At 41.7% G+C, this 24,357-nt stretch overlaps 3 protein-coding genes across 3 annotated transcripts in view; 1 reads left to right on the top strand and 2 right to left on the bottom strand.

Annotated features, from left to right (window-relative positions):
* Positions 1 to 607: 607 nt before the first annotated feature.
* LOC307249138 (E3 ubiquitin/ISG15 ligase TRIM25-like) lies at positions 608 to 13,506 on the bottom strand (the record flags this gene model as incomplete). Its single annotated transcript, XM_080025772.1, has 5 exons — positions 608 to 2,719; positions 3,368 to 3,719; positions 3,836 to 3,897; positions 11,858 to 12,633; positions 13,364 to 13,506. The coding sequence occupies 5 exons, from the start codon at positions 13,504 to 13,506 to the stop codon at positions 1,953 to 1,955; spliced, it is 2,100 nt and encodes a 699-aa protein (XP_079881898.1). The 3' UTR covers positions 608 to 1,952.
* LOC307249139 (tripartite motif-containing protein 16-like) lies at positions 9,036 to 10,171 on the bottom strand (the record flags this gene model as incomplete). Its single annotated transcript, XM_080025773.1, has 1 exon — positions 9,036 to 10,171. The coding sequence occupies one exon, from the start codon at positions 10,169 to 10,171 to the stop codon at positions 9,389 to 9,391; it is 783 nt and encodes a 260-aa protein (XP_079881899.1). The 3' UTR covers positions 9,036 to 9,388.
* A 3,067-nt stretch (positions 13,507 to 16,573) lies between the features above and the next one.
* Positions 16,574 to 24,357, top strand: part of rbl1 (retinoblastoma-like 1 (p107)) — a 22,673-nt gene continuing 14,889 nt past the window's right edge. The window contains exons 1-7 of the mRNA XM_080025957.1: positions 16,574 to 16,825; positions 18,114 to 18,247; positions 18,981 to 19,184; positions 20,529 to 20,593; positions 22,179 to 22,307; positions 22,796 to 22,959; positions 23,836 to 23,900. Coding sequence (XP_079882083.1) covers positions 16,664 to 16,825; positions 18,114 to 18,247; positions 18,981 to 19,184; positions 20,529 to 20,593; positions 22,179 to 22,307; positions 22,796 to 22,959; positions 23,836 to 23,900 — 923 coding nt within the window. The 5' untranslated portion in view covers positions 16,574 to 16,663. The remainder of the gene's footprint in view (positions 16,826 to 18,113; positions 18,248 to 18,980; positions 19,185 to 20,528; positions 20,594 to 22,178; positions 22,308 to 22,795; positions 22,960 to 23,835; positions 23,901 to 24,357) is intronic.

Below are 24,357 nucleotides of genomic sequence, written 5' to 3'. Positions count from 1 at the left end.
CCCTCCATCCCATGTGGCCTGCGTGACTGGCGTGCTGTGAGGAAGAAGTGGCAGGAGTTCCAGAACCAAACAAAAAGGAAGAGTGCGAAGGTTTCACTAATCAATCTCCCTTCGTTGCAGGTGATGCAGACGCCCAGTAAAGACAGCGCAGAGTAACCCCTCCCCCATATGGTTTCAATAAACTACTTTGGTTTCCTTTTCAACCATGTATTGTGTGTATCATTTTGCATTGAAATGAGAGTGTCAAACCTATAGCAACAAAAAGTCCCAGGCAATTTGTAATTTATCTAAGCGTAGGTTAATGACGTGTGCGTAGTGTGCCCTTTCAACAGCATTCCAGTGCTAGACTTTCAGGTAAAGCACTCGGACACTGCAGCAATACTCATAGTGTGCAGGACGTTACATGTAGCCTACATCTGCTGGTTCTGTTTATTTATTTCAGCCTTCAGGCCTGAGAGTATATGGGTGATGTGGTGGTTGTGGGTGTATGGTTTAGTGATCAGTGCTTGGTGGTAAAGGGGTAGGGGCTGGGGGTTGTTGGACCTCAGAAGAGGTTGATATGTTCTTAAAAACGCAGCGCAGCCAGAAGCTGCATCTCCGGGGGGCTGAAGGAAAAATTGCATGTGTGTGGAGACACCAGAGTGATCAGCCGTTGGATCTCCGCACGGCCGGGGCAGTCGGTACTTTGCCTGGACGGCCCGGTCTGATAGCACGTCCAGTGGGGAGAAGTGCCGACGCACGTATGCATTTATGTAAACCGTCTGGCTTCGCGCACGGCGAGGCTGTTGTAATGCAGCCATGGTTTCTCACACGCGCGGACTTTGGCAACGCCTTTATAGCAGGTGGAGCCGCTCTGGATGAGGTTCAGCTGAGTTCAATTAAATCTGTTTCCTTGATATCTGTCAAATGCCACAGGGTTGTGGATGTTTTTTTATGTGTAGTACTATAAACTCACATGTGTGTGGAAAACGTAAACGTGTAATTCATTAAAACATTTTTTTCTCTACTATTAGTTTATGTTTATTGCGCCAGGTCCGCATTGAACATTGTTTTATTATTTCGAAAAGTGGAGGAAATAAATTTCCCTGACGCAGCATGATCACTGACGATTTGGTCGCTAAGAAGGTTGAAAGAGTGGGTCAGCTCCGTCTTACAGTTCCATCTTAGTGAAAGTACTACTTTCGCTAAGAAGGAATCTGGGAAACGCATTCTTCTTTCACAGCGTTCTTACGAGCGCTCCAAAGTAGTACTTAGCCCAAAGAGGCTCTTTGGGATTCTGGGAAACGCGGCCATTATTAGAATATCATGGAAAATTAATTGGAATTGAGGCAGTAATTCATCCAAAAGGGGCCCAAACCAAGTACTGAGTACATATGGTTGATTATACTTTATAGAGGGCCGCCATTTCTGTATTTAAAATCCCTTTTTTTATTGATTTCATGTAATATTCAAATTTTCTGAGATTTTGAATTTGGAGTTTTCATAAGCTGTAAGCCATAATAATCAACATTATAACAAATAAAGGCTTGACATATCTCACTTTGCATGTAATGAGTCCATGTAATATATTATTTTCACCTTTTAAGTTGAATTACTGAAATAAATAAATGTTTACATGATATTCAAATTTTTTGAGTTTCACCTGTATTGCTGTGATCATCAAGCTTTATTTTTTCTACACCAGCGACAGCGAATGTTCAGGGAGAGAACTGCCATGATTGGTTTAAAATACTCATTGTGTCATAAGAACCAGAGCACAGCCCATAGACTCTTTTAAACAAAATTTCTGTGAAGTTTATCAAAGTTAAATGACGATGTCTTTAATGTGGATTAATTAATCTGCCTATAACTATTTTCAGACGCTTTACTATCATGAAACTAACTCCCCACATTACTTAGAAGGATTTTGTGGATTTGGGTTTACACTGACCCTTCGATGATTTCTGTTCTGGCTATTTCATTTTGATAAACTCAGCAGTGTCTCCTTCAATCCAGTAGAGCCAAACTCCAGCGTAGAGCGGCTCAGTGAATGTGGTCTGGACTCTGTGGAGGAGAGTCATGGTTCCAGAGACGCTGTAGAAGGACAGAACACCTGCACTGTGATCCAGGTACACTCCTATTCTGGAGGACTGAGGACAGGAGACGGGAGTGCGGACTCTATTGTAACAAAACTTAGAAATGTTTCTGGCACATTGTAATGCCCAAGATTCGTCATAGTTTCCAAATCCATGTGCTCTGCTGATGGTCTTGTATGCGACTGCTACACGGACTGCGCCCCCGCTCCACTCCACCTCCAAGTAACAACGTCCAGTCAGACTCTCTGCACTCAGGACCTGTTGCTGAGTAGTGAATCTGTCTGGGTGACTAGAATAAGACTGATCATCTCTCATTCTTGTTGCTTTCCTGTTCCCATCAGATAATAACAGCTCTGTGTGTGCTGTGTTTGGATCCAGTGTGATTTCACGTGAATATTTTAAGAAGTCAGCTCTGGTCTTGGGCTCTGGTTGAAGCAGTGAAACAGCCACATCAGTCTCTGCCAGTGAGATGTTTGTCCATGTCTCTCTCAGGACGTCCTGTAGCTTTTCTCTGGCTTCTGACACAGCCGCTGTCACGTCCTCAAAGTATCTCAGAGGACGGATGTTGATGCTTGAGGATGAGTGTGTAGATTCACTGAGTGCTGGCAGTGAGCGGTAGTCGTGTAGAAACTGGTTGTGATCCTCTGTGTGTGTGAGAGACACATGAAAGTAAATTAGCAAAACATCTGAAATTGCCCTTGAAATTCATTTGACGAAACAATTTTTTGTGATTTTTAACACTGGGCTATTTATATGAATTTGCAAAACTGAAAAGAAGACAGATAGGCATAGTACTGTCCTTCACACACCGCTCAAATCTATACTGATCATCCATTATATTCTTTACACTTGTATGGGAGTGCAGATGGCATACATTTAATTTAAGGTGATATTAAAATGGTCGTTAAAGTCTTAAATTTGATTTGGAGAACCCTGACAGAGGAAAGTGTAATCTATAAAACACAGCGGAGAATAACATAAAATGTCTTCCTTCCTTCAAGCTTTTTTGCCCGAAGCATTGTACATAAAACATCCATAGAACCATAGGCCCCTTTCCCCTGCTTCTTTATTTACTCTTTGCGGGCCGTGTCCGCAAGCTACAGGTGCAGCTGTGCTGTCATCGCGACCAGGTCAAAGGGCACGATAGATGCGTGATTAATCTGCGTTTAATTTTTTTAACGCGTTATTTTTTCTGTGATTAATTCATCAAAATTAGCGCGTTAATTTGAAAGCCCTACCCGAAACATATTTCATATAGGGACACAGAAAGCCCCTGATAATGAATTTCCTACCTTGGTGTGCCAGCGTCTTCAGCTTAGCGTCTCTCCTCTTCAAATCAGCGATCTCCTGCTCCAGCTTCTCCTGAAGATCTTTGACTCGACTCACATCAGTTTCCTGTTGGGATCTGAGCTGCTGCTTCACATCAGAGCTTCTTTTCTGGATGAGACGGATCAGCTCGGCGAAGGTCTTCTCACTGTGCTCCACTGCTTTATCAGCAGAGCCATTGATAGCCTCCACCTCCTGTTGGAGAACCTTCACATCTTTCTCTACGTCTGTGATTCTCTGCTGGATGTTTAGTCGACTCCCTTCGAGCTCTTTCAGCTTATCAGTGCGTTCTGCTGCAGCTGACACTGTGTCGTGGCCTTTGTGATCAGGTCCAGCATAGCAGTGATCAGCAGGAGCAGCTTGGAGTCCAGTCTTCTTCAGTTCCTCCACTAAATCTGCTAACATGGTGTTTTTCACCAGCACAGGCCTCGGGCTGAAGGTCTGCCTGCACTGAGGGCAGCTGTAGACTTTCCTCTCATCGGGGTTCGAACAGCGTCTGAAAATATTGAAAAATACTTGTTTAAAGGTTCAGTAAGTGATGTTGTCCTTTTACTAACTTCCTGTCAGTGACTAGCAGTTAGCAGTCCCCTCCCTCGTCCCTACGTCACCACCACATGAACACTCAGCCGTCTTCATCAGATAGTGCCGCAATGGAGAGCAGTGAGTCGAGTCATCATTAACAAAATGTTATCTGGCAATTACTACAAAGCTGAATGACTGCAGACCTGTGTTATGAACTGTTCATACTGTATAAGTGATTGCTACATTGAATATAGAGAGATTTGGGGCGCCCTTAGCTCAGTTAGGGCATCCCCCCCATAGGCCTCGGCCAGCAGCGGACCCGGGTTCGATTCCAGCCCACGGTGGTTCTCTGCATGTCACTCCCCTCTCTGCCCCATTTCAACTCTGTCTCTACACTATCAATAAAGCATAAAAATGCCAAAAAAATATCTTAAAAAAAACACTTCTCTTAAGTCAAGTCTTGTGTTTTCAAGATTTTAAATGAGTTTTGAAGTTACATTACATGTCGTTTAGCAGATGCATTTATCCAAAGCGAGTTAAAGCAGGTAGAGCTAAGAGCCTACATCCTAAAACATATTGTTGTTCAACCAAGTGTTTTGTTAGAGACGTCATTAAGGTATTTGTTCACATACTCGACTATGTACGACATTGTTAAACAGCTGTACTAACCCATTGTGATCCTCTTGATCCCAGTGTGTTTTAATACAGTCCCTACAGTAGCTGTGTCCACAGGGAACAGTCGCCGGGTCATTCAGAGGATCCAGACAGATTGAACAAGAGAAAGTTTCCAGATTAACTGCTAGCTGCGCCATTTCTCCTCTGTGTCAGCGACTGTCTGAGTTTAATTTCCTCATAACTACAACTGGTCTGTGTGTGTGTGTGTGTGTGTGTGTGTGTGTGTGTGTGTGTGTGTGTGTGTGTGTGTGTGTGTGTGTGTGTGTGTGTGTGTGTGTGTGTGTGTGTGTGTGTGTGTGTGTGTGTGTGTGTTCTAAAGGGGAGGGAACAAGGACTATGGACAGAGTGGAGCTGGCTGTGTTTGAACAGGGAGTGCTTATCAAGCTCTGCAGCATTCCAGGAAAAGGAGCAATTTGAGGGAGCACCGTCCCTGCGTTCCAGTCCCCATACTTCCCTACTATTTCGTACGCCAGAAAAAGATTTAGGATGTCCCAATACATGCTAGTCAATTGCAGTATGCTGAAAAAACATAAATGCCACTAACTCCAATAGCATTTTGGAGTGTTCTTATTTATTCTTGACATTTCTCAACATAATGAAAAAACAAATCTTCCTTATCTGATTTTTTTTCTCTCCTCTGGCCCTAAAACTCTTCTGTTTTTTTTTTGTTTTTTTTTTAACCTTTATTTATACAGGTAAATCCCATTGAGACCAAAGACTCTTTTACAAGGGAGACCTGTTTTCCTTTCCCACGTTACCAGGCATTCACACACACATTCATACACCGATAGCAGGCTAACTATTGACATTCACACGAGGCAAGGTGAAGTGTCTTTCCCAAGGACACAACAACCATGACACAGGTGGCAGGGTGGGGATCGAACCTCCAACCCTTTGATCATCAGTTGACCTGCTCCACCAACTGAGCCACAGTTGCTCAGTTGTACTGTACTTTAGTATGTAGTGTAGTAAAATGAAAAAGTATGTGATTTGGAACGCAGGGCGTGTTTAACACTAGCTCATCTATCATTTAAAGGTGTAGTCAGCTATTCTGGAGATCTCTTGTTGTCAAAATCACCTTTTCAGTTTTCTCCAGAATCACTGACTCAAAATCTAAAAGATCAAAAAAAGCTTAAATAATGCGTTTTTTTAATTAAATGTAGGCCTACAAAAGGATATATTTTTGATATTTTTTGAATATACACAAGCAAGGAAGGATAATTTAAATCTCCAAACCAAATAAAAAAACATCATAATTCAATAAAAACGACTAAAATGTGTGAGTAGGCCTAATTTGAATTCAACCCTCTCTCCACCACTGTAGTAGTTTGCACCCACACTGTGATGCTAAAGTCCAAAATAATTTCACAATGTCAGTGAAGGGATCTCAGTTATGGCTCAGCACTGCGACCTGGTGGTTATATCCCCTCTTTGCACTTCAATACACAGGACCAGTGGGTAAGCTAGATTGATGCGTTACACACTGTTCTATTTTCTTGTATTATTGTGTTATTATCAGTAGGCTATTATATGAATGGAACTTTGGCTAAACAATTTTTTTGCAATAAAAAAATAATAATAATAAAAAAAACAGAATAAGTGGGTCAACACTAGCTACTGCTGCTGCTGTGATCATCAAGCTTTATATAATTACAACAGCGACAGTATTCAGGTTAATATTTAGGCTATTATTTATAAAAAAAATATATGAATTCAAATTAGGCTATTTTATCTCGATAGATCAGAGCAAGTTCTCATTTAGCCTACATTGATCATGTCGAGAATAGGGCCTACAGCATAGGATTTATACAGCACTTAAGAATGACAAAATCAAGAGGTAAAACAAACAAAAGTCAGTCAAATCAATCAATAAAATAATTAAAACATCGCAAAGACTTTCAGTTGTCAACGTCTTCAGGTTGTAAAGTGAAGAGACAGCGGTTGCGTAGTTACGGTTGCCTGGGCTTGAGGTTGAAAGTAGCACGAGGGCAGTAGAATTTTATTATTTTTTTTTTTAATGAATTAATTTACCAAATCGTTGGCATACAATTTTGGGGGATATCCTGTATAAGAAGTGTGCATAGTTTTGTGTATTTGGTTTCAAAAGCTCAAATTCTTACCCCGAGAATTCCATCCCCCACCTACTCCAGCTAATTAATTATTTTGGCGACGTCTCGGGTTACACCATAAACTGGCAAAAAAGTGAACTCTTGTCTTTAACAGCAGATCTGGACCCAACATTCCTAGCCAATACGCAGTTTAAAACAAATCTGGTCAGTATAAAGTACCTGGGCATTAAATTATCTAAAAACCCAAAGACGCTTTTTAAGTAAAATTTTACGGAAAGATTGAACAAACTAAGGGAGAAATGGAGAACATTACCGATCTCCCTTATTGGCCGTGTAAACGCATTAAAGATGGTCTCCCTGCCGAGATTTCTGTATCTATTTCAGAATGTGCCAATTTATATTCCTAAATCTTACTTTAAGTCAATTGATTCTATTATAATGCCTTTCATTTGGGGATATAAAGCACATAGGATCTCAAAAGCCCATCTTCAGAAACCCAGGGAGCATGGCGGACTGGGGTTACCATGTTTTTTACATTATTACTGGGCCGCCAATGCCAGAGTGATGGTGTATTGGCAATTTACATATGAAAAAGGCATTAGACCTGATCTGCCCCCCTGGTTGGCAATTGAAAAAAGCTTGGCCCCAAAAACTTCTCTTACTGCCCTCCTTTTCTCTTCTCCCAGACCACCTGACTCCTTTAGAGGAGACCACTTTACCTTGTCCAACGGTCAGAGAATTTGGAACCAAATTAGGAAGGCCTGTGAACTACAGAGCACGACCATACATGCCCCAATCTGGCATAACCATGCCTTCCCCCCATCGTTCACAGATTCAGCATTCAGAGATTGGAGTCGGAAGGGAATAGTAACAGTTGAGGACCTTTATATAAATTGTCACTTTGCTTCATTTGATCAGCTAGTATCAAAGTTTTCACTGTCAAAAGCTCAATTCTTCAGGTATCTACAGTTAAGGAATTATGTCAGACAGAATATACCATCCTTTGAATCTCTGCCCGCATGAGGGGGTTGGGTGTTGTGTATGTATTGTTTAAGTATTTACTTATTCTGTTTTTTTTTGTCCATTTGTAAAAAACTATAAAACCACTAAAATAAAAGTTTCAAAAGCTCAAATTCTCACATATTCTTGATGCTGTTACCAGATGAGCTAGTAGTCCTTTATATCGATTGATTTTGTCCTTTTCTGCTGTCACAAATAAAGTTATAGTGAACAAAAAGTCTCTTGAGTGGTTTTTTCTTGCTATTTTATTAAAATCACTCCTTTTTAAACAAACTGCTGAGCTAACACATATTTATTTCAAAAATACAAACGTGAAAATGGTTCGATAGGCTGTACAATTTAAATGCAGTGTTTTAACTATAAAACAATCCAATAATCAAAATTGATAGATAGTCTTGACAAAAATATCAAATGTATAGCCTAAATCAAATGCTATTTTTTTTAAAAATGCCAAAAAAAGAAAAGAAAATCAATTCTAACTGGAGCAAAGAAGGAGAATGTAAAAATCCCCAAAAAAATTTTAATAAAATGAAATCATAATTCAATAAAAAACTTAAATGTGCGACTAATTTGAATTTAACCCACTCTCCGGACTCCACCACTGTAGTTCAAAACCGCACTGTGATGCTAAAAGTCCAAAATAATTTCTCAATGTCAGTGAAGGATCTCAGTTTTAGCTCAGCACTGCGCCCTGGTGGTTATATCGTCTCTTTGCACTTCAATACACAGGATCAGTGGGACAACACTACTAATGCTACACTGCTGTGATCATCAAGCTTTATTTTTTTTACAATAGCAACAGCGAATGTTCGGGGAGATAACTGCCATGATTGGTTTAAAATACTCATTGTGTCACAAGAACCAGAGCATAGCCCATAGCCTCTTCTAAAAAAAAATCTGTATAGTTTATCAAACTTAAATGACAATGTCTTTAATCTGGATTTGATAAAATATGCCTATAACTATTTTCAGATTCTTGACTATCATGAAACTAACTCCCAACATTAAGGGGATTTTATGAATTTGGGTTTACAGAGGCTTTAGGGATGAAAAGACAGAGTTTAAACCAACCTATCAATTATTATTATTATTATTATTATTATTATTATTATTATTATTATTATTATTATTATTATTATTATTATTATTATTATTATTATTATTAATAATAATAATAATTATTATTATTATTATTATTATTATTATTAATAATAATAATAATAATAATAATAATAATAATAATAATAATAATAATAATAATAATTATCCATCATAGAAATTGCATCGATCGCCGGAATTACAACCGACAGCAAGTTGAGGACGGTTTTAAACGTTGACGGGAACAAGGTGATTGGCTCACAGATGTTGAGGTGAATGTGATAGGTTTGAGCTAATAGAGGGAACCTCCCATAGTGAGCTGAATGAGTAGAAGCAGCAACTAGGCGAGACCATCAATAAACTGAGGGGTGATCTGCAAATAAAGAACAGTGCAGTTATTCCGTCTTCCTGTAGAACTTTGGCTAAGCTTCATTTCAACCATGAGAGACTTCATAAACGAAAAGGTTAAGAATGAACAAATAATTCATTGGAATGTGCTGGAGATATTTAAAGAGTCTTTGGCGATTAGACCCCATCGCAAAAACACATCTGAAGGGGGCAGCGAGATCCTGGGCTGAGCAGATTCGATGATTTCTGTTCTGGCTATTTCACTTTAATAAACTCAGCAGTGTCTCCTACCTTCCAGTTAAGATAAACTCCAGCATAGAGCGGCTGGGTGAATGTGGTCTGGACTCTGTGGAGGAGAGTCATGGTTTCAGAGACGCTGTAGAAGGACAAAACACCTGCACTGTGATCCAGGTACACTCCTATTCTGGAGGACTGAGGACCTGAGACGGGAGTACGGACACTGTTGTGGAAAAACGTATACATGTTTGTGGCACATTCTAATGCCCAAGATTTGTCATTGTTTTCAAATCCATGTGCTCTGCTGATGGTCTTGTAGGCGACTGCTACACGAACTGCTCCCCCTCTCCACTCCACCTCCAAGTAACAACGTCCAGTCAGACTCTCTGCACTCAGGACCTGTTGATGAGTAGTGAATCTGTCTGGGTGACTAGAATAAGACTGATCTTCTCTCATTCTTGTTACTTTCCTGTTCCCATCTGATAATAACAGATGTTTTTGTGCTGTGTTTGGGTCCATTGTGATTCCACGTGAATATCTTAAGAAGTCAGCTCTGGTCTTGGGCTCTGGTTGTGACAGTAAAACATCCACTTCAGTCACTGCTAGTGAGATGTTTGTCCATGTCTCTCTCAGGACGTCCTGTAGTTTCTCTCTGGCTTCTGACACAGCCGCTGCTACGTCCTCAAAGTATCTCAGAGGACGGATGTTGATGCTGGATGAGTGTGTAGATTCACTGAGTGCAGACAGTGAGCGGTAGTCGTGTAGAAACTGGTTGTGATCCTCTGTGTGTGTGAGACACATGGAAGTAAATTAGCAAAACATCTGAAATTGCCCTTGAAATTCATTTGACGAAACAATTTTTTGTGATTTTTAACGCTGGGCTATTTATATGAATTTGCAAAGCTGAAAAATGGACAGATAGGCGTAGTAGGGGAGAACGGGGTAATATGTCACACGAGTTGGTTGTCACAATCGTTATATCTCGGAACCAGAAGGTGCTGTCTGTTAAATTTTGGTATGTAAATATCCACAACTGGGATCAGAGGTCACCTACATAGTATTTCTTGGAGTTAGACTGCTGAATTTGAGGTGAGAGGACTGTTAGTGTTTTTCATGTCAAATTGAAAATATTTAGCTCCTCAGTATTTTTCTTCTAGGCTTTTACACAATGGGTTTATAACAAAACACTTGTTACCCTAAAAAAGTGTGAAAGGTAAGCTATAGTTTAGCTTTGTTTTTAGCAAGCTAATTAGTTGTCAGATAGTTGTTGGCCTTGAAGCTAGCAAGAAATTCCAGTTGGGGTTGGTCGTCACATTTTTTGGGGGGTTGGTTGTCACATTTTATCCAAAGGGTGCAGCCAGGAAAGGAACCAAATAACAAAAGAAAATGTCAATCTGTATCCTCACTGACACCCCAGAGAAGGAGAGAATAGAACAGGAAAGGCAGCTAGCATGCAAAAGAGAAAAAGGGCAACAAAATCAAAACGACCCAGTGCATCCCAAACTAGACCAGCTGCCAAGGCTACTGCACCCCAGTGCACTCCACCCCAGCTCGGGAAGAAGAAACATAAGAGAAAGAGACAGGAGGAGGAATCTTCATCAGATGAAGAGGATAGTTTGTGTTTGGTTTGTATGGAAACGTTCTCCAGCACCCGTTCAGGGGAGGTAAGGGAGAAGTGTTGTATGTGCAACCAGTGGGCACACAAGCTCTGCTTAGTTAGAGTGAGCAGACCCTACATTTGCCATCATTGTAACTCAGATAGCGAATGTGTGTATCCTAGTTGAGTAGGCTATTATTGTTAGACCTATTTGTTTTGTTCTTTATGTTGTTATATACAGTAGGTTGGTCTTAATATGGATTTCCTTTTTGTTAATTCCTTGCTCATTTTGTGTTAAGATGCATAAAGTTATGTAGGCCTATTTTTCAACTTGACAATAAAATTAAACTTTCAAATTTAGTTCTGCTTTCTTGCCTTCTTTTTAAGATTTTTCCCATTAAGATAACAAACAACCCCATAGTGTGTGACAACCGACCCCTTGATGGGGTTGGTTGTCACAATGTGTTAGTGTCTTTGATGATACATTTCTTCTTCATTACAATAAGTTAGAAAAAGGGAGGAGTTCACATTAAAAGCCAACACCTTAAGCTTCAATTTAATGTAGGAATGACTATTGAAAGATGTTTAGGTGATGAGCAATTCTCACTAGAGTAAAAAGTGTGCCTACTTTCCGCGGTCTCCCCTACTTTCCTTCACACAAATCTATACTGATTTTCCATTATATTCTTTAAACTTGTATGGGAGTGCAGATGGCATACATTTAATTTTTGTGATATTAAAATGGTCTTTAAAAGTCTTACATTTGATTTCGAGGACTCGATAGAGGAAACAAGGTATTTCATCAAATTGCCCTGGAAATGATCCAAAATGCCCCGAAACATATTTCAAAGGGACAAAGAAAGCCCCTGGTAAAAAGATGAATTTCCTACCTTGGTGTGCCAGCGTCTTCAGCCCAGCGTCTCTCCTCTTCAAATCAGCGATCTCCTGCTCCAGCTTCTCCTGAAGATCTTTGACTCGACTCACTTCAGTTTCCTGTTGGGATCTGAGCTGCTGCTTCACATCAGAGCTTCTTTTCTGGATGAGACGGATCAGCTCGGCGGAGGTCTTCTCACTGTGCTCCACTGCTTTATCAGCAGAGCCATTGATAGCCTCCACCTCCTGTTGAAGCAGCTTCACATCTTTCTCTCCGTCCTGGATTCTCTGCTGGATGTTTAGTCGACTCCCCTCCAGCTCTTTCTGCCTCTCAGTGCGTTCTGCTGCAGCTGACACTGTGTCGTGGCCTTTGTGTTCGTCCATTGAACACAGAATACAGATAGACTGCTGATCAGTACGGCAGAAAATCTTCATCACCTCATCATGACGAGAGCAGAGGTTCTCCTGGAGCTTCTTGGAGGGCTCCACCAGCTTGTGTTTCTTAAAAACAGGTAATTCATAATGAGGCTGAAGGTGTTTCTCACAGTAAGAGGCCACACACTGCAGACAGGACTTGAGGGCTTTCAGTTTTCTCCCAGTGCAGAAATCACAGGCCACATCTTCAGGTCCAGCATAGCAGTGATCAGCAGGAGCAGCTTGGAGTCCAGTCTTCTTCAGCTCCTCCACTAAATCTGCTAACATGGTGTTTTTCCCCAGGACAGGCCTCGGGCTGAAGGTCTGCCTGCACTGAGGGCAGCTGTAGATTTTCTTCTCATCAGGGTTCGAACAGCGTCTGAAAAGATTGAAAAATACTTGTTAAAGGTTCAGTAAGTGATGTTGTCCTTTTACTAACTTCCTGTCAGTGACTGCAGTTATCAGTCCCCTCCCTCGTCCCTACGTCACCACCACATGAACAGTCAGCCGTCTTCATCAGATAGAGCCGCAATGGAGAGCAGTGAGTCGAGTCATCTTTCACAAACCTTTATCTGGCAATTACTGCAAAGCTGAATGACTGCAGACCTGAGTTATGAACTGTTCATACTGTATAAGTGATTGCTATATTGAATATAGAGAGATTTGGGGCGCCCTTAGCTCAGTTGGTAGGGAGTCCCCCCCCCCATAGCAGCGGACCAGGGTTCGATTCCAGCCCTCGTCATTCTCTGCATGTCACTCCCCTCTCTGCCCCATTTCAACTCTGTCTCTACACTATCAATAAAGACATAAAAATGCCAAAAAATATCTTTAAAAAAATAATGATAATATAGAGAGATTTAACACGTACATTAACCAAAACATAACTCTTCTCTTAAGTCAAGTCTTGTGTTTTCAAGATTTGAAATGAGTTTTGAAGTTACATTACATGTCGTTTAGCAGATGCATTTATCCAAAGCGAGTTAAAGCAGGTAGAGCTAAGAGCCTACATCCTATACTTGTTGTTCAACTAAGTGTTTTGTTAGAGACGTCATTAAGGTATTTGTTCACATACTCGACTATGTACGACATTGTTAAACAGCTGTACTAACCCATTGTGATCCTCTTGATCCCAGTGTGTTTTGATACAGTCCCTACAGTAGCTGTGTCCACAGGGAACAGTCGCCGGGTCATTCAGAGGATCCAGACAGATTGAACAAGAGAAAGTTTCCAGATTAACTGCTAGCTGCGCCATTTCTCCTCTGTGTCAGCGACTGTCTGAGTTTAATTTCCTCATAACTACAACTGGTCTGTGTGTGTGTGTGTGTGTGTGTGTGTGTGTGTGTGTGTGTGTGTGTGTGTGTGTGTGTGTGTGTGTGTGTGTGTGTGTGTGTGTGTGTGTGTGTGTGTGTGTGTGTGTGTGTGTGTGTGTGTGTGTGTGTGTGTGTGTGTGTGTGTGTGTGTGTGTGTGTTCTAAAGGGGAGGGAACAAGGACTATGGACAGAGTGGAGCTGGCTGTGTTTGAGAACAGGGAGTGCTTATCAAGCTCTGCAGCATTCCAGGAAAAGGAGCAATTTGAGGGAGCACCGTCCCTGCGTTCCAGTCCCCATACTTCCCTACTATTTAGTACGCCAGAAAAAGATTTAGGGTGTCCCAATACATGCTAGTCAATTGCAGTATGCTGAAAAAACATAAATGCCACTAACTCCAATAGCATTTTGGAGTGTTCTTATTTATTCTTGACATTTCTCAACATAATGAAAAAACAAATCTTCCTTATCTGATTTTTTGTCTCTCCTCTGGCCCTAAAACTCTTCTGTTTTTTTTTTTACCTTTATTTATACAGGTAAATCCCATTGAGACCGAAGACTCTTTTACAAGCGAGACCTGTTTTCCTTTCCCACGTTACCAGGCATTCACACACACATTCATACACCGATAGCAGGCTAACTATTGACATTCACACGAGGCAAGGTGAAGTGTCTTGCCCAAGGACACAACAACCATGAGGCAGGGTGGGGATCGAACCTCCAACCCTTTGATCATCAGTTGACCTGCTCCACCAACTGAGCCACAGTTGCTCAGTTGTACTGTACTTTAGTATGTAGTGTAGTAAAAAGAAAGAGTATGTGATTTGGAACGCAGGGCGTGTTTAACACTAGCTCATCTATCATTTAAAGGTGTAGTCAGCTATTCTGGAGATCTCTTGTTGTCAAAATCACCTTTTCAGTTTTCTCCAGAATCACTGACTCAAAATCTAAAAGATAAAAAAAAAGCTTAAATAATGCGTTTTTTTATTAAATGTGCAAAAGGATATATTTTTGATATTTTTTAAATATACACAAGCAAGGAAGGATCATTTAGCCTAAATCTCCAAACAAAATAAAAAAAACATCATAATTCAATAAAAACGACTAAAATGTGTGAGTAATTTGAATTCAACCCTCTCTCCACCACTGTAGTAGTTTGCACCCGCACTGTGAGCTAAAGTCCAAAACAATTTCACAATGTCAGTGAAGGGATCTCAGTTATGGCTCAGCAGCACTGCGACCTGGTGGTTACATCCCCTCTTTGCACTTCAATACACAGGATCAATGGGGGGTGGGCTACATTGATGCGTTACACACTGTTCTATTTTCTTGTATTATTGTGTTATTATCAGTAGGCTATTATATGAATGGATATTTGGCTAAACAATTTTTTTGCAATAAAAAAATAATAATTAAAAAAAAAACAGAATAAGTGGGTCAACACTAGCTACTGCTGCTGCTGTGATCATCAAGCTTTATTTAATTACAACAGCGACAGTATTCAGGTTAATATTTATCATTTATAAAAAAATATATGAATTCAAATTAGGCTATTTTATCTCGATAGATCAAGCACTCATTTAGCCTACATTGATCATGTCGAGAATATAGGCCTACAGCATAGGATTTATACAGCACTTAAGAATGACAAAATCAACCAGTAAAACAAACAAAAGTCTGTCAAATCAGTCAATACAATAATTAAAACATCGCTTTTTTATTTAAAGTGTAACTGCACCCTTTTACTTGTTTTTTGAGATAGAAGCTGAATTAAATCACTATGTTGTTAAGGAACACTTATATGCTGGTGTTGATATTGAAAAAAATTGCAATATGTTAAATATCGGCAATTTAAGAAATGTTTTGTATTGTAAATCATTTTAGAACTTTACTAAGATTTGAAAAAAACTTTTTCCTTTGGGTTCGAAAAATGACGTACATGTTGACTTAATGTACGTCATCACGTCGCCGCAAAGCCGGTCACGCTCTTCACAGGTCCATGGCTGATCCATGAGCTACTACTGTTATACTGTCCCTCCAAGGATGTTATTTCGGGGGTTAACACACTTCACTTCTATCGGCAGTGTGTCTGCATTATCTCACACTGTATAACACACACACACACACACACTCACGGACCCGGACTTGTTCATTACTTCATTGACACACGCTACCGCTCGCTCGCTCTCCTCGCTCACACACAGACTGACACACACAGACTGCCGCTCGTTCACTTGCGCTACTCGGTCTCCTAACACTACGATAGAAACACCCGCCAACAATTTAGAATAAGAAAGTCCTCCACCTCAGACGACCCATCTGTGTGGCATATGAGCTCACTGTGTAGCGATAGTGCCGTTAGACTTTGTGTCACTCGATATTTCAATGAAGTCATGTCATTCGATCTTCCTGAGTGACAGCTACTAGCAGCTAGCCCCCTCCTTCACTGACACCGCGCGCCCCCCTCCCTCCCGAAAGTCGGCCGGCTGATGTCGGAATGTTTAAAAACAATGGTTCTCAAACGGAATTCAGAATCCATGGTCTGAAAGCATTTTTCAAAATCGTGCAGTAGCTCAAACAGGGGGTGCAGTTACCCTTTAAATTCTAAATAAAGACTTTCAGTTGTCAACGTCTTCAGGTTGTGAAGTGAAGAGAGAGCGGTTGCGTAGTAACGGTTGCCTGGGCTTGAGGCTGGAAGTAGCACGAGGGCAGTAGAATATTTTTTTTTTATGAATTCATTTACAAAATCGTTGGCATAAATTGACAATTAAACCTTCCATGACATACAATGCGCTAAGAATACCATCATAACTTAAATTATATATATACAAATAAAATAAGGGTTATAAAAATAGACAAAAATATGGTCAAATAAATAGACGATGACGAGGAGGGGGTTGGGCAACCGAACTGACGCTCCATTCTGCTCTCTGATTGGTCGCCTCCGCAGAGTTTTCCCGCCAACGCACTGCATTGTGGGGGCATGTTAGCGGAAGTCGGTCTGCCGTATGCCGTATGGTCGTGTAATGTTATTGTTTTGGTGTTTTTAACTCAAGGAGGGATTTTAAAGGTATATTGAGTGAGTTTTTAACGGTTGTACGGATGCGGGGCGAAGAGTCGTCCGATTCTGAGTCGGGCAGGATGGAGGAGAGCTCAGTACGGAGGAGTTTAGAGACGTTATGTCAAGAACTAAACATGGACGAAGAGACAGCCGCCGAGGCAATGGACAATTTCACTGCCATGTGGAATACGTACACACTGGAGGTAAATAACGTCATATAACTAATTCACAAACACACACACACACACATACTAGGGGTTGTATACACGCTATAACTAACTAATACACAATCTCTCTCAAACACACAGACTGGAGTTAATACATTCCCTATATTGAATCCATACTATTACTAACACACACACACACACACACACACACACACACACACATACACAATGTTGTCGGCATTGTTTTCACTTGGACTAATGGAACGTTATAACTGTTAAATTAGGTTAAAAGTTATAGCTTATTAGGTTATTACAATGACAAAGAACCAAACACAGCTGTTAGCAACGTGAATACATTGAGTTGCGTTTGAATTAAGTGCCTTTTTACCATTCAAATCCACGACAAAGTGGCCGTAAAGTCACGTTAAAAGCTCGATCGATAGTGGTGACATTGATGTAATCACTGGGTAAATAGTAGATGGTAGATACGTGTCTCGCAGTGGGATGAGTAAACAGAGATACACGTCATTACATGTCCGTTAGCTGAGAAAGCGCCGCAGTTTAAATGGAAGGCGTGAGAAGTGACGTATGGTTAAAACAAGATAATCCCGAGAGAGATAGAGAAATAGAGAGAGAGAAATAGAGAGAGAGAGAGAGAAAGGGGGGAAAGAGAGAGAGAGAGAGAGGAGGATGATGTGTGTGTGTGATACAACAGGGCAAAGACAGAAAATTATTCAAATAAAATACACATTTCAATTATTTTGGCTCTTTGTCAGCTGATGTATTTGCATTGATGTGTTTGTGTTGTTTCGACGTCATTGTAAATGAGGATCTCTTGAGTATAAATAAAGGTTAAATGAAAAAATTAAATATAAAATAGAAATAAGAACAGAATACAATAGAAACTATACCTGATACCTATCATCTCTACTACACTTGAACATAAGTACACAAGGGCACACACAGACAATGATGCTTTGTATTGCTGTGTTGTGTGTATATATTGTGTGTATAAATGTGTGTGTGTGTTTATATTGCATCTTTAACTGAGTGTGTGTGTGTGTGTGTTATAATTCATGAATAAATGTGTGTGTGTGGGCTTCCTCCTAATCCTGTCTCAATTTAGTGCCTGGCTTTGACTTGTAGTTTCCTTATAACATCCATTCTTCATTCTAATATTGTTTATTGCCATATTTCGTGTGTGTGTGTGTGTGTGACGTGTGTGTGTGTGTGTGTGTGTGACGTGTGTGTGTGTGTGTGTGTGTGTGTGTGTGTGTGTGTGTGTGTGTGTGTGTGACGTGTGACGTGTGACATGTGTGTGCAGGGCGAGGTGGTGCACTGGCTGGCCTGCTCTCTGTACGCGGCCTGTAGGAAAGGTTCCACCCCCACTGTGGGCAAAGGTTTGATGGAAGGAAACTGTGTCTCTCTCACACGGATCCTACGCACATCCAAACTCAGGTCAGTGACTCTCTCCACTCTTCTGTACCTCACAATGACCCCTTTATAATGTCATATCGGGGGGGCGCCTTTAGCTCAGTTGGTAAGGCGTCCCCCCTCCCGGGCCGGGCCCAGCAGCAGACCCGGGTTCGATTCCCACCCGCGGTTGTTCTCTGCATGTCACTCCCCTCTCTGCCCCATTTCACCTCTGTCTCTCTGCACTGTCAATAAAGCATAAAAAAATGCCAAAAAAAATAAATCTTTATAATGTCATATCACATTGTTACATATATTCCTGTCAGGTAGGTGGTTGGCAATGTCAAAAGAGTGAATGACTTGGAAGTTTCCTGCAAGATTTCATCAATTGTAATTTTTAATTTCATATGATTTCTTATTTTTTTTTCAAAGAGTTTTAAAGTATAATTCCTACATGGGGGGCGGGGGGGGGGGTATATGCAGGTCAGAGGAATATGTGCCAGTTCTCTGTGTGTTTTCGTTTTAATTTAGAAATAATCGTTTATCAGTCATCAATAAAAATTCAATGGTTAGACCCCCACCCCCTCAATAGAGTCTCAGTCCTCTTCACAGCAGACCCGGGTTAGAATCCAGCCCGCGGTCGTTCTCTGCATGTCATTCCCCTCTCTGACCCCATTTCATCTTTGTCTCTCCACACTGTCTAATAATGCATAAAAAATGCCAAAAATAAATAAAAAAATTCAAATCAAAATGTCTGCCTCCCCTCTATCTCCACCAGTCTGATCCAGTTCTTCTCCAAGATGAGGAAGTGGGCCGACATGTCCAACCTGTCACGTGACTTCAGACTGAGGATGGAACGTCTGGAGCGGAACTTTGAGGTTTCCACGGTGATCTTCAGGAAGTTTGAGCCCATCTTCATGGACATGTTCCAGAACCCTCAGGGAGCCGAGCCGCCACGGCAACCACGCAGCCGCAAGCACAGGTATATACACACATTTATTCTCCCATTATACACACACACACACACACACACACATATGTTTATACACGAACATACACACACACACACACACACACACACGTTTATACACGCATTATACAAACACACATGTTTATACTCATAGCATATACACACACACATGTTTATACATGCAGTATACACACACACACACACATTTATACATACATTCTGTCTGACACAGACACACACACACACCCACACCCATTTATACATGCATTCTGACACACACACACACACACACACACACACACACACACACACATTTTTACACGCATTCTGACACACATATACTTATAAACACATTATACACACATTTATACGTGCATTCTAAAACATATTTTGGTTTGATTTCTCTGCCAACACACACACAACCTGCTGTCCCTGAAGCGTGAAACACAGCATGTTATTCCTACTGTCACAGAACGTCTTTGTTTTAGTTATTTGTCGCGTATAGTGAATAGTGGTTCGCAAAACTGTTCAAATTGATAACGTTTAAACGGTGTTCCGAACAACATTTAAACGTGTAAATGCTAAGCCACTGACAGGACGTCGTGTATATCAAACGACTGCCGCCTAGTGTAAAAATCCAACTGTCCGGGGGTCTCCACCTGGAGACGTGGGATGTAATCCCGGCGATGGAAACCTTAGTTTTCCCTGGTGGAGACGAGACGGTGTGGATCCTCTGGCAGCATCTGAAGTCTTCCTGCATCCACACTTTTCGCACTTTACTTAGTATTACCATGTAATCACCTGTTCATTAAGGGGGGCGCCTTTAGCTCAGTTGGTAAGGCGTCCCCCTCCCGGGCCGGGCCCAGCAGCAGACCCGGGTTCGATTCCCACCCGCGGTCGTTCTCTGCATGTCAGTCCCCTCTCTGCCCCATTTCACCTCTGTCTCTCTGCACTATCAATAAAGCATAAAAATGCCCAAAAAATATCTTAAAAAAAAAAAAAATCACCTGGTCAATGATCAAATTCCTTCGTGATTTTCTCTACTTATGACATCTATTGCAGCATGTCCGTCCTGGGAGAGGGATCCCTTACTCTGTCGACTCCCCCCGAGATTTCTTAATTTTTTTTTAATCCCGGTAAAGGTTTTTTTACTGGGAGTTTTTTCTCAGCCAAGCTAAGGGTGTAAGGGCAGGGTGTCATATTGTATCATATTGTATGAAATGTAAAGACCACTGAGACAAATGTATTTGTGATTTTGGGCTATACAAATAAAACTGATTTGATTTGATTTGACAGTCTAACCGAGTGTGTGTGTGTGTGTGTGTGTGTGTGTGTGTGTCCTGTTTGTTTCCTCAGGCGTCTGCCGTGCCACATCAGTGACGTGTTCAAGTTCTGCTGGACGCTGTTCGTCTACACTAAAGGTACAAGACACTAAACTAGACTCACTGAACCGCTAGGAGCCATTAGGTTACTATGTAAACATGTAGCCAAACTTAAGCCCCTATCTCACTGGGCTGCGACTGTTTGCGACAAGTTGGAGACTGCATTCGCAAACGAGTCTCTAAACTGTCTCCAAACGTTCGCGGAGGTCTCAATTTCCTCGCATGAGTCGCAGAGCCGCGCAGTCCTGTCGCATGAATTTTGAACATGTTCAAAAAAAGTGTGCGACAAATCTAGTCTCAAAATTGTCTCAGAGTCGTTGCAGGTGTGTCGCACGCGTCGCAAACCCTTCTCAATTTAGTCTCCGCGAGTCAGAAAGTGCGAGAAGTGTGAGACAACTTTGCAAGGGTTTGGCGAGTATTTGGCGACATATGAAACTAAATTGCGACTGCTTTGAGACAAAAATGAGACTGACATTCCGTTTGTGCGATACACGTTCGTGAGACATAAATGCGACCTCCGGGCAAGGACATTCGCAAACGTGTCGTAAGTAGCAACTCAGTGAGACTGCAAGTGAAAATTGTCGCAATTTTGTGTCTCCAACTTGTCGCAAACAGTCGCAGCCCAGTGAGATAGGGGCTTTAAGGCCGAATTCCACCGGCTGCATCTCCGGTCCTTCTCCGCTCCAGCACGGCAGAAACAAAAATAGAATTAAGAGCAGTCAGTGGGTGAGTTTCCACCACGGCCGCTGCGCCGTCTCTCTGCTCCGCTGCTGCTCCAGCTCTCCGGTGAAATACGCAGTGCTTCTATTTCTGCCGGATGCCTGAGCTCACCGCATCAATTTAGCACAGAACACATCGAGATAGACAGGAACACAAGCGCCGACAAAACAATAAAACCTCCGGTTAATTTTCAAAATAAGACACTCGGTGTTCACTGCAGGTGACATTCTCAAAACAGAGACACATATACAAGCATGTCCACTGTTCTTTTACTCGTTCGGATGGGAATAATAACCTTCCGTGCGTTCGTTGTTGTGTAAATACCATATAGGAGAATCATATTATCAAGAGCGATCGCCCGTCACTTTTATTACCGCGGGAACTCCTCGTTCTCGCGACTCCAGCTGTTCAGCGGAGCTGGCCGTGCCTGCTTTGAAAACGGAGCCGGTGGGTATTGCCGGACGTGAGCGCACGGAGCAAAACCATTGGACACCGCACCCGCAGCCAGTGGAATTCCGGGGTTACTCACGTCGTCTTGACTGGAGTCCTGTCAGACATTAACCATGGCTCCTGTGTTCCCTGCTCTCCACATACATTCAAAGTCATGTTGAAAAAGTATTCCATTGTTTCTAAATAATTATTATCATATGTAACTGTTTGTAGATGTCTGTCAGCTGATTGATATGACAGACAGTGATCCATTAAAACAATGATGTAACAACTTTAGCTGGAAAGCAACGACCGTAGAATGCCGTGATTGATCAGAATGCCACGTAATAATATATTGTGCGTGTGTGTGTGTGTGTGTGTGTGTGTGTGTGTGTGTGTGTGTGTGTGTGTGTGTGTGTGTGTGTGTGTGTGTGTGTGTGTGTGTGTGTGTGTGTGTGTGTGTGTGTGTGTGTAGGTAACTTCCGTATGATCGGTGATGACCTGGTGAACTCGTACCACCTGCTGCTGTGCTGTCTGGATCTGGTGTTTGGAAACGCTCTGCTCTGTAACAACAGGAAAGACCTCATCAACCCAACATTCAGAGGTGTGTGTGTGTGTTTGAGAGAACATTCAGAGGTGTGTGTGTGACTGTAGGGACTAAATGTATGCACCGTTTCTACAGTAGAACGGAAAGGACAAACTTAACTTTGTGTATGTGTGTGTCGCAGATTAAATACATTTGATTATTATTACACTTATACTTTATTTTTTACAAGATTATACTACAGTATCCGATTTAACTACTTCCAAATTTTCTGTGTTTGTGTGTCTCTCTGTGTGTGTCTGTGTCTGTTTTTTATGTCTGTGTGTCTGTGTGTGTGTGTGTGTGTGTGTGTGTGTGTGTGTGTGTGTGTGTGTGTGTGTGTGTGTGTGTGTGTGTGTGTGTGTGTGTGTGTGTGTGTGTGTGTGTGTCTGTTTCTGTGTCTGTTTCTGTGTGTGTGTGTGTGTGTGTGTGTCTCTGTGTGTGTGTGCGTGCGTGTGTGTGTGTGTGTGTGTCTGTGTCTGTGTGTGTGTGTGTGTGTGTGTGTGTAGGCCTGCCCGCTCTGTACCAGGCTGAAGGTCATGTATCGGGGGATGACCCTCCTCCGTGTGTGTTGGAGCGACTGTGTGAGCTGCACGACGGGCTGGTGATAGAAGCCAAAGGGATCAAACAACACTACTTCAAACCCTATATACAGAAACTCTTCCAGAAACAGGTACACAGACAGACAGACAGACAGACAGACAGACAGACAGACACATTGACAGACAGACAGACAGACAGACAGGCAGGCAGACAGACAGACAGGCAGACAAACACACAGACAGACAGACAGACAGACAGGCAGACACAGACAGACACACAGACACACAGACAGACAAAGGGATCAAACAACACTACTTCAAACCCTACATACAGAAACTCTTCCAGAAACAGGTACACAGACAGACAGACAGACAGACATACACACAGACAGACAGACAGACAGACAGACAGACAGACAGACAGACAGACAAACAGACAGACAAACACACAGACAGACAGACTCAGACAGACAAACACACAGACAGACAGGCACACAGACTCAGACAGACAGACAGACAGACAGACAGACAAACACACAGACAGACAGACAGGCAGACACACTATACTATACTATACTATACTATAGTATAGTATTTATTCAAATGATTTTTTACTGCGAACTGGAACTGTAAACTAAATTGTCCTTCTTGGGATAAATAAAGCTTTTTCTGATTCTGATTCTGATTCTGATTCTGACATTGACAGACAGACAGACAAACACACAGACAGGCAGACACACTGACAGGCAGACTCACTCACATACAGACAGACAAATACTCACTCACTCACTCACTCACACTCAGACAGCCATACAGAACTCGCACACACACACACTCTCACTCACTCACATACAGACACTCACACCCTCGGCCAGACAGACAGACACACACTCACAGACAGACAGACAAATACACACACACACACACACACACACACACACACACACTCATATCTGTCTATAGACATTTTCCTCATGTTTGTTTTGATTTGTTTCCCCTCCGATCAGATCCTCAAAGGAAACGAGGATCATCTGACTGAACTGTTGGACCCGCAGAACTTCATAGACAACAAGTGAGACCAAATCTGTGTTTGAATCCAAGTTTTAAACTCAGAAATACAGAATTAGAACAAAACATCTGCATACTTATTAGAGAAGACTTAGTGCCTCTAACTGCCTGGCCTCTGTGTGTGTACTTGTAATACTATTTTTGAGAGATCAAATTTGAGTTTTAGACCTAAAAAATTAGGACATTTCGTCCGGTTCTCAGGCCTTTAAAGGGCTGTTTGAGGGTTAACACTAGGTTTTAAGGACAGGCCTTTAAAGGGCTGTTTGAGGGTTAACACTAGGTTTTAAGGACAGGCCTTTAAAGGGCTGTTTGAGGGTTAACACTAGGTTTTAAGGACAGGCCTTTAAAGGGCTGTTTGAGGGTTAACACTAGGTTTTAAGCTTCAGGTAAGAATTAGGTTTATGTTAGGGTTAGTGTAAGGGCTGGGGTTAGGCATTTAGTTTGGATGGTTAGGGTTAGGG

The sequence above is a fragment of the Ammodytes marinus genome (genome assembly GCF_949987685.1).
Source record: "Ammodytes marinus genome assembly, chromosome: 4".
NCBI classification, from domain to species: domain Eukaryota; kingdom Metazoa; phylum Chordata; class Actinopteri; order Uranoscopiformes; family Ammodytidae; genus Ammodytes; species Ammodytes marinus.
This window is presented reverse-complemented; position numbering and strand designations above follow the sequence as displayed.